We start from the raw sequence: 15,228 nt of genomic DNA, 5'->3' as shown, positions 1-15,228 counted from the left end.
CCAATAGCCCTTATGGTCGCCCTGGCCTTGTGGCTGTAAGTGTGGAGGCGCAGGGAGAAGGAAAGGCGACGTTAATTGGTAATGACTTTGATTATGATGTTTGGACCTGGAACGTACCGCTAGAATGCAGCTAGAAACGTTTGAATAATTTTTTTCTTCTACATTTGTAACCTTCACACTGTATAAATGTCCGCTGGGGGTAATGTGATCCGTGGAGGTAGGAGACCTCAACAAACTCTGCTACTTAACCGATCACAATTATACAATTATATTTTATGTGCAGTATGCCGATATTCTGGCCTTACAAGAGAAGAAAAGCCGAGATCTTGCGATGTCCAAGATCTCGTGACGCCAGAGATCTCGTGACATCTGAGATTTGGGCTTTCCTTCTCCCTGAGCCCAAATCCCGCGAGATCTCGGACGTTGTGAGATCTCGGCTTTCCTTCTCTGTGAAGTCAAAGACCAAATCTCGCGTGATCTCGGACGTCGCCACGAGATTTGGCCTTTGCTGATGCAGCCTCTTCCTGTGAAGCTGTGGGCTCCCGGTGAGTAGCTGGCGGTGACTGGTGAGAGGAGCCGGGGGCCGGAATACCCATGATTTAATCAAACCTCTGGAGGGCCGTTTTACTCCGGGCTGCAATTGGCCCGCGGGCCGGACTTTGGACATGCCTTGTCTAGAGAATGGGACCCCCAAAGTGAAGGAGCCCACGCATGGTCCATTTTCCGAAGTCCCGTAGAAAGTGCTCTATCCACCTATGGGACTTTAAGTACTTCCATAGAAAATAATGGAGGGCAGCTCTCTGTTAATTTTGGGAATCCCTTTCTGGAGATAGCTGGTGGGACCTGACATTGGTAGAATATACTAGCAATATGCCACCAATGTCTGAGGTGGCACAACCACTTTAAGTTATAAAATTCACAAAATAATCATATGGCTTGTGGATAAATATTGCATCTCACTTATCCCATACCCGTCTTATTTATTTGAACATTATTTTGATAGATGGAGTTGAGAGATGTAGAGAGGAAGATAGCACAGCATGCAACCAAACTGCAAGGAGTAGACCTCAGCCGCACCGTGCAACAAGTGAATCAGGAGAAGCAAGAAAAACAGCATAACTTGGATAATGGTGAGGCGATGGAGGCAAGCTCCAATTTATGTTAAGACTTTAACAGGTGAAAGGCTTAATGGGATTTTTCGGTAACAATGATCTTTTAGCAAGTGCCCGCAGCGTGCCTCCTGAAGCAGAAGCTTCATACTTACCTGCTGCTCTCTGCTGTGATCCCCCTTGCTGCCTCCGTTGTCTTCATCTTCCTGCTCCCGCACTTTATTTGGGTGTGGTCACAAGCACCGCTCTAGCCAGTGACTGGCTTCAGTGACGATGTGCTGCTTGTGGCCTCATCACCGCTGAAGCCAGTCATTGGCTGGAGCAGGGCATGTGACCATGCACCGCCAAGTGTAAACCGAGCAGGTACTGGAGGCATCACGGAGGACCAGAGTAGCAGGGAGCAGGTAGGTATGAAGACGGAGACATGCTGTGGGTATTTGCAAAAAAAAAATCTATTTCTCGCCCATATTCATTGGTGGACACAGAAACCGTGGGTATAGCTATGTCCTCTAGGAGGAGTTGACACTAGATAAAGCTGTTGGCTCCTCCCCTGGCAGCTATACCCCCTCCAGCCCGGAGAGAGAGCTTCAGTTTTTTTCTAGTGTCAATAGGAGGGAACTCTCCTGAAGATTTTTTATTTTAGTTTATTTTTTTCCTTCTTTTTCAGATGGGAAAACAGTGGATGCCTCGCCTCCCTGTTCTCCCGGGGTCGAGTTGCGCCAGTGCCGGTCTCCCGCACTGCTGCCTCCCCCACAGAAGACCAGGTGGACCAGGGCAGCCTCGCTCCCTGCATCCCGCCAGCCAAGGGGTCACCCATCCAACCCCCCTTTTCCAGCATCCTGCTACTACGGTGCCAGTAGCTGAAGGGGTGACCCTGCTGGACCAGAGGAGGGGTGAAGATGGCGTTTGGACAGAAGATGAGGGGAGTACACCCTCCCTCCCTTGTGGCATGGTTATCCCCTGGGGTTTCTCTGGCATAGTTTTTCTCCTGCCCTCAGGGTTAACTAGGTGGGCACAGCAGGCAATACAGCTCTCATAGCTGTGTGGGTAAATGCCTTGCTTCTGATGTGAAAGGTCGCGAGTTCGAATCCCAGGAGAAACTTAGACCCCTATAACAGTCCCTCTCACTCCCCCCTAGGCCGGTAGACGATTACTAGGGGGTTAATATGGAGGCAGAATAGGGAGAGATGGCGCTGTGGTGTACAGTGTACACATCAGCGGGACAGAGAGGAACGCACGGCTCCCGCTACCGCTCCCCAGCTCCATATTCCAACCCTGTCGGGAGTGGGCGCCATCGCGCCGCTCCGACAGATTTAATGAAAGTAAAACAATCGCGGACGCCTCGTGCGCCGCATACTTCACCACCCCGACTCCGGGTAGTCTTTCCTCATGGGGGACTCAACCAATTGGCAGGGGAATCCGGCAGGGGGCGCTCTAGGTGCTGGCGCTTCTTCCCCGGGCTGTCCGGCAGTGCTCCGGGCGGCCATGTATTTACTGGGCCCCGTTTTTTTGCGGCGGGACTGGGCCGCAACTGTTCGGGGGGTGGGGGGAAGCTGGCGCGGAATTCTCCTGCCTAGCTGTTCCCCTCCCCCAGAGCCAGCTGAGCACCGCCCCCTGCTCTCATTTAACCCTTACTGGCCAGCCACTTCATTCGGCTGGCCCTGGGTCTTCAAGAAGGTTTTGAGGGGCAGACCTTCTCGAATATCTCCACACCCCCCTCCCTTCCTCGTCGCGCTCGGCGCACCCTCTCTCACAGGAGCTGGTCGCCCGGGGTGGGGGGGGGGGGGGGGGGGGGGGACTGGAGAATCACTGATTCAGACCCTGGCTTGAATCCGAAGCAATCTCCTGATTGCGTCTACGGTGGCGAGCAGCACTTGTCGTAGGCATTACCCCCTTCTTAGGCTGAGTAATTGCACTACTTTGGGATACAGTACTGACCTTCTACATTGTTCCCTGTCATAGGTGGACTAAGTGAGGTAACACTGATTTCAGTGCCGGACATATACATTCCCCCTTCTGTAGGTGGCGGAATTGCTTCTCCACTGAGTTCAGTACCTGCCGTATTTCATTAGCTCCTTCCACGAGTGGCGGGTTGACATTATCACTGGTTACAATGTGTGCTGTGTGCTTTACCCCCTTAATTAGGTGCTAATTGCACTCTCACAAGGTACAGGACTTGCCATATGCACTACTTCTCGCCGTGGGCATTAACCCCCCTTCTTAGGTGGGGTATTTTCCTTACCACTGGCTTCAGTACCCCGTACGCATTCCACCTTACATAGGTAGGGTAATTGCACCACCATTGGATACGGTCCAAATGTTCTACTTCAACTGGGGCATTATGGTACGTGGCTTCTACGGATAGTCTCAGGCTTCCCTCTGTTTTTTTTTGCGCTGACAGGGCGAGCACTGGCTATTACTGTGGGAGCTGTATTGCATACCACTACATACTTGGGTTCTGTCTGTTCAGTTTTTCGTCAGTTGATGGACTCTTCTGCATCTGAAATCCCTGGCTACTTCTGTATAGCACCAGTCTCAGACGGGAAATGGGCTTGGACCTAGCCTATTCTTCCCCTGTCCCTTTCCTCCTCTGGATTATGATTCATAGGCACCACGCATGCCTTGGTGGTTCCTATATTACTACCTTCCTGCATCTGCACGGGGTATTCTTTTGGTGGCCTTCCATTCCAAGCACGCTCCGGTTCCGACTGGTGGGCTGTGGCGCCCTCCACATTTCTCCTTCTATGGGGACTCTTTTCATTGGTCTCGGTGTACTAACGATATCCACACAAATGCTCTCCACCTTCTCTCCCAAGCAGGAGTTCTGAAGACATACGACATGGATGCCCTGACATCTCCTTGGCGGGAGTGCTCCCTCCTTACGTGTTTCTTCTCTCTTACCAAGGGTTCTGCGGAGGATTAGATGGAGGGAATTCCGACAAATTCTAGTCGCTCCGGATTGGCCCCGTCACGCGGGTACGCAATCTTGTTCTCCTTCTGGAAATGTTCCTTGTCACTGCCACTTAGGGACGAGCTTCTTTTAGGTTCCGGTCTTACATCGGCAGTTAGGGTCTTGGCTGACGGCATGGCTTCCCCTGGTGCCCATGGAAACCTTCCTTCAGGGAGTGGCACGTATGATTCCTCCGTACCGTCCTTTACCGCCTTGGGATCTGAATGTAGTTCTCTCAGCGTTCCAGTCTTCTCCCTTCGAGCCCTTGGGGAGCTGTCTCTCCAGCTCCTGTCCTAGAAGGTAGTTTTTTCTTGTGGCTCTCACATCCATCAGACGGGTGTTCGAGTTGGCGGCGCTCTCTTGCAGAGAACCCTTCCTGGGTGTTCACCAGGATAAGGCGTTTCTCCGGCCCATTCCTTTTTTCTCCCGAAGGTGGTCACTGTCTTCCACATCAATGTAAAAATTGTCCTTCCTTCCCTGTCCCTCTCCTGCACCCCTTAGGGCATAGTGTTATGTCATTATTGGCAGCCTCCACTCCCTTCCGGTCTACGGAACCCCTTTTTGTCACCCGGAGGTTCCACGAAAAGGAATGGCGGCCTCCGAGGTGGCAATTGCACGATGGATTTGGTCTGCTGATGCTGTACCTTTCCGCAACAGTGCGGGGTTCTGCCCTTGGGTGTCACGGCTCGCTCCATTGAACAGTGGATGCTTCCTGGGCTCTGAGGCATAGCGCCTCGACTGTTCAGTTGTGTAACGTGGCTACCGGTCCTCCTTACACAGATTCACAAGTTTTTTTCCAGGTGCATTCTTATGCATCGGCGGCCGCTGCTTAGCCCGCAAGGTCTTGCAGGCGGTGGTTTCTTAGCTTCCAGCAGGGATGCTCGCTTCCATGGGTCTGTGGTTTTTCCCTCCCCTGTGGACTGCTCTTGAATGTCCCACGGTTTCTGTGTCCTCCAATGAATATGGGCGAGAAAAGGAGATTTTTGTATAACTTACCAGTAAAATCTCTTTCTCGCTCTTCATTGGGGGACACAGCACCCACCCAGTATTGTCGTTCGGCCACAGTGTAGCAGTTGATGGTTAGAACCCTGTTGGGTCTTTTGGCATGGTTGGTGTTCCATGTTTTTTTCGTTGGTTTACTTGCTTCTCCTACTGCTTCTTACAAACTGAAGCGCTCTCTCCAGGCTGGAGGGGGTATAGCTGCCAGGGGAGGAGCTAACAGCTTTATCTAATGTCAACGCCTCCTAGAGGACATAGCTATACCCACGGTTTCTGTGTCCCCCAATGAAGAGCGAGAAAGAGATTTTACTGGTAAGTTATACAAAAATCTCCTTTTTATAGGAAAAGCCTTTTAACATCTGTAGATACATCATGTACGTGTTTTATTGTTCATGTGCAACTTTCTAAATTTTAACAGCAATATGGAGGTCTTCCTTTTTTATGATCCATTAAAATGTTACAATATAGTCCATATTTGCCAATGACATATAGACTCATGCAAATATGGACTGTATTGTAACATATTTTATTGGCTCATAAAAAAAGAATGCTCCTCTTTAATTTAAAGCGGACCTGTCATGACGAATTGCAATGCAATATGAAAGCACCATGTTATAGAGCAAGAGAAGCCGAGCGGGTTCTCCCCGCTGTGTTGCCACCCTGCCTGGTATTTTAAAAAAACGCTTCTGCGCCCCGTTATGGCCCTACGCAAATTTTGCGCTCAGTATCCTAATACTGAGCATCGGAGCAATGGGGAGGAGACAGTCTTTCTCTGTGGGCGTCTCCTTTTCCCCGGCTGTAGCACTGTCAAATTGCAGCGCAGAGCGTCACAGCCAGGGAGTTGTGGTAGCTCAGAGAGATGCAGCACACAGAGCAGCGAGGAGAAGCAGAATTAGGGGAACAGCAACCAGAGCACAGACAGTACTGTAATATATAAGGTCCGGGAGGTATAGTCGGGCAGAGGGTGGGAGTTCAAAGGAAACCTTGGGAGGAATAAATAAAGTAGGGAGGAATTCTACGGACTCCAAGTTCAATTCGGGTCCAGTCAGTCAGGTCAGGAGGAAACTTCTTACAGGGAGGGCAGCAAGACCTAGACTCCCCCGACCAAGCAGATGGCCTCTGTAGCGGCGGTCAGCTCAGGCAGCCAGTAAAAAGGATCGGCAGCTATATCTGGGGTTCGGGAGCGGCTCCTAACACCAGTCAACGCAAGGAACGAGAGACGCGGTGGGGCATAGCAGGTGGAGAGGACCTTGCCTACGTCATCACTATTGAACTATTCTTCATTAAGTATTTCCTATAATTTTAACATAGTTTTTGAAACAGCTGCACATATCTGACTGTTCTGCTCCTAGCTGTGTCTGCTTTACTCCTCTCTTCTCTCAGTGTTGGTGACAGCAGCAGGGAGGGGTTGGATATTATACAGTGTATACTGTAGATCGGAGTATGGTGAGGAAGGAAAGCATCCTAGTCTTCAAGGAGAACAGATCACAAAGTGTGTACTGTGTTGGGAGTGTAGATAGGGAAGAAGGAACACACAAGGCAGTTTGCATGGAGGTAAATCACATAGGCTTTGTATCCATATAAAGAGAGAGGAGAGTACCCATGGCAGACTCTGCGTGAGGATAGAGGGGGAAATCAGTATTACAGCATCAGTGGAGAGGAGAGATCCTACATCGGCTGTAGAAAGAGAAATCATTCAAGGAATGAAGCACAGCTAATATATGCAAGCTAGCAGCATATTGGTCACATAGACCTCACATCTAGCATGTATTACTGGAAAGGGCACATTCAAATAAAAAAAAGTCTGAAATTAGGAGCAGATTGATTAAAGGAATGGAGATTACGGCCTGAAACTTTGTGCAATGTTTTTTTTTGTTTTTTTTTTTAACTCAAGGTAATCTCTAAGGCTACTTTCACACCTGCGTTAGGTGCGGATCCGTCTTGTATCTGCACAGACGGATCCGCACCGATAATGCAAACGCTTGTATCTGTTCAGAACGGATCAGTTTGCATTTTGTTCATGATGAAACAAACTGATCCGTTGTGACTTACACTGAAAGTCAATGGGAGGCGGATCCGTTTGAATTGCACCATATTTTGTCAGTGAAAAAGGATCCGTCCCCATTGACTTATATTGTAAATCAGGACGGATCAGTTTGGCTCCGCAACGTGCAAGTGTTTTGGTGTCCGCCTCCAGAGCGGAATGGAGACTGAACGGAGGCAAACTGATGCATTCTGAACGGATCCTGATCCATTCAGAATGCATTAGGGCTAAACGGATCCGTTTTGGGCCGCTTGTGAGAGCCCTGAAACGGATCTCACAAGCGGATCCAGAAACGCCAGTGTGAAAGTAGCCTAACATATGTACAATAACTTTTAACATGTCATAGGAGGTTTTTTTTTTACTCAATGTAATCTCTTAAATGTCAGCAGAGTATAGTCCTTAACAACTACAGGACCGCTGCACGCAGGGATGCATCTTTGCGGCGGCCCTGTAATTCCTCCTGGACGCGCCGGCGCGTCATCTCGCGAGACGCGAGATTTCGTTCAGAGCCGGCACGCGTATGCGCATTGCGGGCTGGCAAAAGTTAAAGAAGTATATATTGTAAGTCAGGACGGATCAGTTTGGCTCCGCAACGTGCAAGTGTTTTGGTGTCCGCCTCCAGAGCGGAATGGAGACTGAACGGAGGCAAACTGATGCATTCTGAACGGATCCTGATCCATTCAGAATGCATTAGGGCTAAATGGATCCGTTTTGGGCCGCTTGTGAGAGCCCTGAAACGGATCTCACAAGCGGATCCAGAAACGCCAGTGTGAAAGTAGCCTAACATATGTACAATAACTTTTAACATGTCATAGGAGTTTTTTTTTTTTACTCAATGTAATCTCTTAAATGTCAGCAGAGTATAGTCCTTAACAACTACAGGACCGCCGCACGCAGGGATGCATCTTTGCGGCGGCCCTGTAATTCCTCCTGGACGCGCCGGCGCGTCATCTCGCGAGACGCGAGATTTCGTTCAGAGCCGGCCCGCGTATGCGCATTGCGGGCTGGCAAAAGTTAAAGAAGTATTTCGTCGCTGGCAGGCTGGTGATTAAAAAAAGAAAACGAATCACAAGCCATATAACACCTTATATTTATAAATATAAGGTGTTAAATGGCTTCTGTGCTCCTCTGCTGGTCCTTTTCATCGGTTGGTTCCAGCAGAGGAGCACAGGTCACAGTGAGTACACACCAAACAGCACACTTAGCCCCCAGATCAACCCCAATTAACCCCTTGATCGCCCCTGTCAATCACCTAGTGAAAGGGAAAAAAGTGATCAGTGTAAACTGTATTGACGGGTAGGTTTAGGATAGTTTAGACCCCTTTGTTAGCGTCGGTTAGCGCCCAGCCCACCGCACCGCAGTCACTGATTCGCTGATTTAGCGTATCGCTAATCAGCATTTGTACTTTTATAGTATCTGTAAGTAATTAGAACTGATCACAGTCAGATCTATAATGGTATTAGTGTCACCTTAGCTCGCCCTCCACCCAAAACGCAGTGTTTGCCCGATCAGGCCTGATTGGTCGCCCACATGTGCGTTCACCCACGCCCGCCCACTGCACAATCAGTTTTGATATTTTTTATCAATCGCAGTGGCCTCCGGTACTTCGCTAGCCTCCCATTTATAAGAAAGGTTTGCTCTTTATCTTGGGTAGTCTCAGGGAATACCCCCTAAATTTAGTTGTTCAAATGGCAAATAAGGGGTATTCTTCTGAAGAGGCCTACAGGTTTCTGACCCAGCAGGTCAGAATACGAACCTGTAGAAAGCAGTGGCAGTCTGACCCAAAAGTTCGGACGAGGAGGTTGAGGTCCCTGATACCACTAGGCGTACCCGGCCCCGTGTTGCTAGACCACAGGTTGCGCAGGATCCGCTTCAAGGGCAGCAGAGTGGGGCTGGCACTGTCGGATTACGTGGTGAAGCATACAACAGCAACGCAGCCCATCCTGGACCTAGTACCAGCACTACCTGGGGAGCCGTGGGAAGACAGTCTGGGACTTGGTGTTTCACCCTTATTTGGCAAGGGGTACCATCTTTATGTGAACGATTTCTACACAAGTGTGCCCCTCTTCAGGCATTTGTTCCTAGAATAGATTGTCTGCTGTGGCAGGGGCTTCCCCCAACGGCTCGTTACCACCCGTCTTGCAAGGGGGGAGAGGGCTGCCTTGTGTAACAAAGAACTGCTCGCGGTGAAATGGAGAGACAACCGTGACGTTTACATGCTCTCCTCCATTCACGCAGACACGACAATCCAAATTGAACGAGCAACCAGTGTCATTGAAAAGCCCCTCTGTGTCCACGACTATAATTCGCTCGTAGGAGGGGTGGACTTCAATGACCAGATGTTGGCTCCCTATTTACTTTCCCGCAGAACCAGACACTGGTATAAGAAGGTGTCTGTATATTTGATTAAATTGGCTGTATATAATAGTTTTGTTCTCTACAGTAAGGCTGGGAGAACAAGATCCTTTCTCAAATTTCAGGAAGAGATCATCGAGAACCTCCTGTATCCAGGAGGTTCCGTGGCCCCAACCACCAGTGTAGTGAGCCGTCTACACAAGCGACATTTCCCCAGTGTCGTTGCCGGTACCTCAAACCAACCGCCACCCCGAAAAAAAGTGTCTGTAGCAGGAGTGGAATAAGGCGTGACACCCGCTATTTCTGTCCTGACTACCCTGACCATCCTGCCCTATGCTTAGGGGAGTGTTTCCGGAAGTACCACACACCGGTACACTTGGCATAGGGATTGCATCTCACAGGACAGGCACACAGGGCTATTAGGGCCCATTCACACAGAGCTGCTGCAAACCTCTCCTTTCACCTGGGACAAAGTGCATAATGTACTTCGCCACATCTCTGGGCGATTTGCGCTTTGCACATTGTCCCATGGGGAAGGAGAGGTTTGTCCTATAAAAGGTAAAAAAAATCACCGGTAAGCAAAAAAGTTAAAAAAAGATATGTTTTCCGAGGCTTATGAGCTAAGGGGGCGGTGGTGTTCATATGCTTTGGCAAACACTTTGTATATAAAAAAAAAAAAACTGCAATGATTTATTCATCCACATAGATTGATGTGAATGGAGAAATCGGGTTTGCCAGGGCATACGAGCTAAGTGGGTATGGATGTTGGGCGAAGCTCCTATGTCCTGGCAGATGCCTTTCCCCTCTTTTTTTTTTTTCAATCCACATTGATCGATGCGAATGAAGAAATCTCTGCCGTTCAGTTTTTCTTTCAGCCCAGAGGCTGGACGGAAAAAAAAAATCTCATTACCTGTATGCTCAATAAAAGGAGAATAGCAGAAACTCCTAATGCTGGCCATACATGTAATGATTACAGAGATCCTCAAATGCCAGGGTATTTTGGAAAGAAGACACCCTATGTTCTTCGCTGATGGGCATAGTGAGTTCATAGAAAATTATGTTTTTTTTTTTTTTTTTTTTTTTTTCTTACAAAGTCTCATATTCCACTAACTTGTGACAAAAAATAAAAACTTCCATGAAGTCACTTTGCCCATCACGAAATACCTTGGGGTGTCTTCTTTCCAAAATGGGGTCACATGTGGGGTATTTATACTGCCCTGGCATTTTAGGGGCCCTAAAGCGTGAGAAGAAGTCTGGAATCCAAATGTCTAAAAATGCCCTCCTAAAAGGAATTTGTGCCCCTTTGCCCACCTAGGCTGCAAAAATGTGTCACACGTGTGGTATCGCAGTACTAAGGAAAAGTTGGGCAATATGTTTTGGGGTGTCTTTTTACATATACCTATGCTGGATGAGAGAAATATCTCTCTAAAATGACAACTTTGTATAAAAAAAATTGAAAAGTTTACTTTTAGAGAGATATTTCTCTCACCCAGCATGGGTATATGTAAAAATACACCCCAAAACATGTTGCCCTACTTCTGAGTACAGCGATACCACATGAATGACACTTTTTTGCAGCCAAGATGCGCAAAGGGACCCAATTTCCAATTAGTACTTTCAGGATTTCACAGGGCATTTTTACGAATTTGGATTCCAAACTACTTCTCACAACATTAGGGCCCCTAAAATACCCCACAAGTGACCCCATTTTGGAAAGAAGACACCCCAAGGTATTTCGTGATGGGCATAATGAGTTCATGGAAGTTTTGTATTTTTTGTCACAAGTTATTGGAATATGAGACTTTGTAAGAAAAAAAAAAAAATCATCGTTTTCCACTAACTTGTGACAAGTGACAAAAAATAAAAACTTCTATGAACTCACTATGCCCATCAGTGAATACCTTAGGGTGTCTTCTTTTCAAAATGGGTCACTTGTGGGGTAGTTTAACTGCATTTTAGGGGCCCTAATGCATGAGAAGTAGTTTGAAAACCGAATGTGTAAAAAATGCCCTGTGAAATCGTAAAGGTGCGCTTTAGAATTTGTGTCCCTTTGCACACCTAGGCTGCAAAAAATTGTCACAATTGTGGTATCGCTGTACTCAGAAATAGGGCAACATGTTTTGGGGTGTATTTTTCCATATAGCCATGCTGGGTGAGAGAAATATCTCTCTTAAAAGTCAACTTTTCAATATTTTTTATACAAAGTTGTCATTTTAGAGAGATATTTCTCTCACCCAGCATGGGTATATGTAAAAAGACACCCCAGAACACATTGCCCAACTTCTCCTGAGTACGGCGATACCACATGTGTGACACTCTTTTGCAGCCTAGGTGGGCAAAGGGGCACAAATTCTAAAGAGCACCTTTAGGATTTCACAGGACATTTTTTACACATTTGAATTTCAAACTACTTCTCACGCCTTATTGCCCCTAAAATGCCAAGGCAGTATAACTACCCCACAAGTGACCCCATTTTGGAAAGAAGACCCCCTAAGGTATTCTGTGAGGGGTATGGTTAGTTCATGTAAAATTAAATTTTTTGTCATAAGTTAGTGGAATATGAGAATAAAATAATAATAAAAAAATCATTTTCCACTAACTTGTGACAAAAAATAAAAAGTTCTATGAACTCACTATGCCCATCAGTGAATACCTTAGGGTGTCTACTTTCCGAAATGAGGTCATTTGTGAGGGTTTTCTACTGTCCTGGCCTTGTAGAACCTCAGGAAACATGACAGGTGCTCAGAAAGTCAGAGCTGCTTCAAAATGCGGAAATTCACATTTTTGTACCATAGTTTGTAAACGCTATAACTTTTACCCAAACCTTTTTTTTTTTATCAGACACGTAGAACAATAAATTTAGAGAAAAATTTATATAGAAATGTATTTTTTTTTTTTTTTACTTTTACAACTGAAAGTGAAAAATTTCATTTTGTTTGCAAAAATTTCGGTAAATTTCGATTAATAACAAAAAAAGTAAAAATGTCAGTAGCAATGAAATACCACAAAATGAAAGCTCTATTGGTGAGAAGAAAAGGAGGTAAAATTCATTTGGGTGGTAAGTTGTATGACCGAGCAATAAACCGTGAAAGTAGTGCAGTGCAGAATTGTAAAAAGTGGTCTGGTGATTAAGGGGGTTTAAGCTAGGGGAGCTGAGGTGGTTAAAGGGGTTTTCTGAGATTTTTATACTGATGACTCATCCTCTGGGCCCGCCCCATGGACCCTCACTAATCAGCTTTTTGAGAAGACACTGGTGTTCCTGTGAGCTCCACTGCCTTCTCTCAGCTTTCCTTAGGCCAGTGACAACATGTTAATCGGTCACGTGGCTTAAGAGGAAAGTGAATGGGGCTGAGTGCGATATAAGCACAGCCGCTATACAATGTACAGCTCTGTGTTTGGTAAGCTGCGAGAAGACAGCAGCGCTCATAGAAGCGTTGCTGCCTTCTCAAACAGCTGATCAGTGGCAGACCCGGGTGTCGGACCCCCACCGATCAGATACTGATGACCTATTCAGAGGATAGATCATCTAATCTCCATTTAAAATTGTCCTGTCAGGCCAAGCAAAGTTACAATATAATATGAGGAGACTCTACTCGGAAGCCTGTCATTTGTATTTATTTGAACATAGAGTTTTGCTTCCTCCTTTATACTGAATTATTTTTAGATAATATTTACATGTATCTGCCCTATGTCCATTCCTTTCTATATAGATATATATATTTTTAGTTTATTTATAATATCGGGAAGCATACCATTTTCTGAAATGCGCAATACATACAGTACCTATTATATTAGTCCATGTATTTGCCCTGTTTAATGCAGACTTATTGTTCTTGATAAGAAAATAATATTGTAGTCTGGTAGTTATGATACTTTTCATGGCTATTACTGGAAGATCATAATTTTGTTTCTCTTAAGACTTTGTTCTGCTGCCTAATAATTGTAATGCATACATGATCTATTACATAAAGTTAAAGGGCTTGTGCCAAGTTTAAAAGCTAACTGATCGGTAAGGATCTGACCCCTGGGGGTCCGGAACCCCATTCTAATGGAGCAGCAGGTTGAGCATGCACCCTGCCAATCTACTTTTTCTCAATCGGCCTGCCAGAGATAGCCAGAGTACAGCTCTTGGCTTTTCCAGTACTTCAGTAGAGAAAGAATGGAACAGCATAGTGCATGCTTGACCTGATCAGAGCGAGGGAATGGCACCCTCATTCTTGAGATTGGTGGTGGTCCCAGTGGTCAGACCTTATCACCTATCCTTTCAAACTTGGTACAACCCATTGAGATTACAGAAAACCCTTTAGTTTATGTCCACAGAGGACCTAATTTGTAGAGGAAAAACCTGCCAGGAATCTGTGACATAATCTGCAACAATGGTTAACCTCTTGGGGACACATGACGTACCGGTACTTCATGATGTCCCGGTACTTAAGGACACCTGACGTACTGGTACATTATGTGTAGTTCCGAACACCGCGGCAGGCGGTGATCGGAACTACTGAAATCAGTTGGCACCCTGTGAACCCCCCTCCCCCCCACATGTGTGACACTTTTTTGCAGCCTAGGTGCGCAAAGGGGCCCAAATTCCAATGAGTACTTTTAGGAGGGCATTTTTAGGCATTTGGATTCCAGACTTCTTCTCATGCTTTAGGGCCCCTAAAATGCCAGGGCAGTATGAATACCCCACATGTGACCCCATTTTGGAAAGAAGACACCCCAAGGTATTCCATGAGGGGCATGGCGAGTTCATATCATTTTTTTTTTTTATTTTTTTTTCACCATGCCCCTCACGGAATACCTTGGGGTGTCTTCTTTCCAAAATGGGGTCACTTATGGGGTATTTATACTGCCCTGGCATTTTAGGGGCCCTAAAGCGTGAGAAGAAGTCTGGAATATAAATGTCTGAAAAATTTTACGCATTTGGATTCCGTGAGGGGTATGGTGAGTTCATGTGAGATTTTATTTTTTGTCACAAGTTAGTGGAATATGAGACTTTGTAAGAAAAAACAAAAAAAAAATCTTCTATGAACTCGCCATGCCCCTCAAAAGTGATCTTTATAGCGCTGCAGCGATTTTAAGGTGTTTCAAAATTCTGTCACTGCAGTGGGGCGGACTGAATGCAAGTATGTGCACAAGATCAGGCCTGATCAAGCGAACACAGCGTTTTTTTGTAGAGCCTATAGAACATCTCCTATTCTTGTCCCCAGTTGCAGACAAGAAAAGGCATTTTCTGTATAGTTCTGGCAATGTGCGGATTTGCAAAATGCGGAAAGCACATTGCCGTTGTCCGTATTTTGCGGATCACAAAACACATACGGACTTCTGAATGGAGCCTTACAGGGGGGTGATCAGGGGTTAATAAGTGACAGGGGGGGGTAGTGTAGTGTGGTGCTTGGTGCTACTTATTACAGAGCTGCCTGTGTCCTCTGGTGGTCTATCCAAGCAAAAGGGACTACCAGAGGACCACGTAGCAGGTATATTAGATGCTGTTAACAAAACAGCGTCTGATATACCTTTCAAGGGTTAAAAAAAAATCGCCGGCAGGCGCGCGTTCACAGGAAATCTCACGTCAAGGAGGGATAACCCGGCCGCCCGCAGGACGCAATCCTGCGTTAGGCGATCGGGTAGTGTTTAAAAAGTGGGTTTTTGAAAATTTGTGAAAAATTTGAAGATTTGCTTCTAAACGTCTAAGCATTCTAACGTCCCCAAAAAATAAAATGTCATTCCCAAAATGATGCAAACATGATGTAGACATTATGGGGAATGTA

At 46.6% G+C, this 15,228-nt stretch overlaps 1 protein-coding gene across 1 annotated transcript in view; it reads left to right on the top strand.

The window, feature by feature from the left end:
- Positions 1-15,228, top strand: part of LOC122923183 (DNA repair protein RAD50-like) — a gene marked incomplete at its 5' end in the record, with an annotated part of 164,550 nt that overhangs the window by 32,357 nt on the left and 116,965 nt on the right. The window contains one exon of the mRNA XM_044273917.1: positions 1,004-1,130. Within this exon, the coding sequence (XP_044129852.1) occupies positions 1,004-1,130 (127 nt within the window). The remainder of the gene's footprint in view (positions 1-1,003; positions 1,131-15,228) is intronic.

This window comes from Bufo gargarizans, unplaced genomic scaffold (genome assembly GCF_014858855.1).
Source record: "Bufo gargarizans isolate SCDJY-AF-19 unplaced genomic scaffold, ASM1485885v1 original_scaffold_1321_pilon, whole genome shotgun sequence".
NCBI classification, from domain to species: Eukaryota; Metazoa; Chordata; class Amphibia; order Anura; family Bufonidae; genus Bufo; species Bufo gargarizans.
The sequence above is the reverse complement of the archived record's forward strand: the minus strand, read 5'-3'. Positions and strand labels throughout refer to the sequence as shown.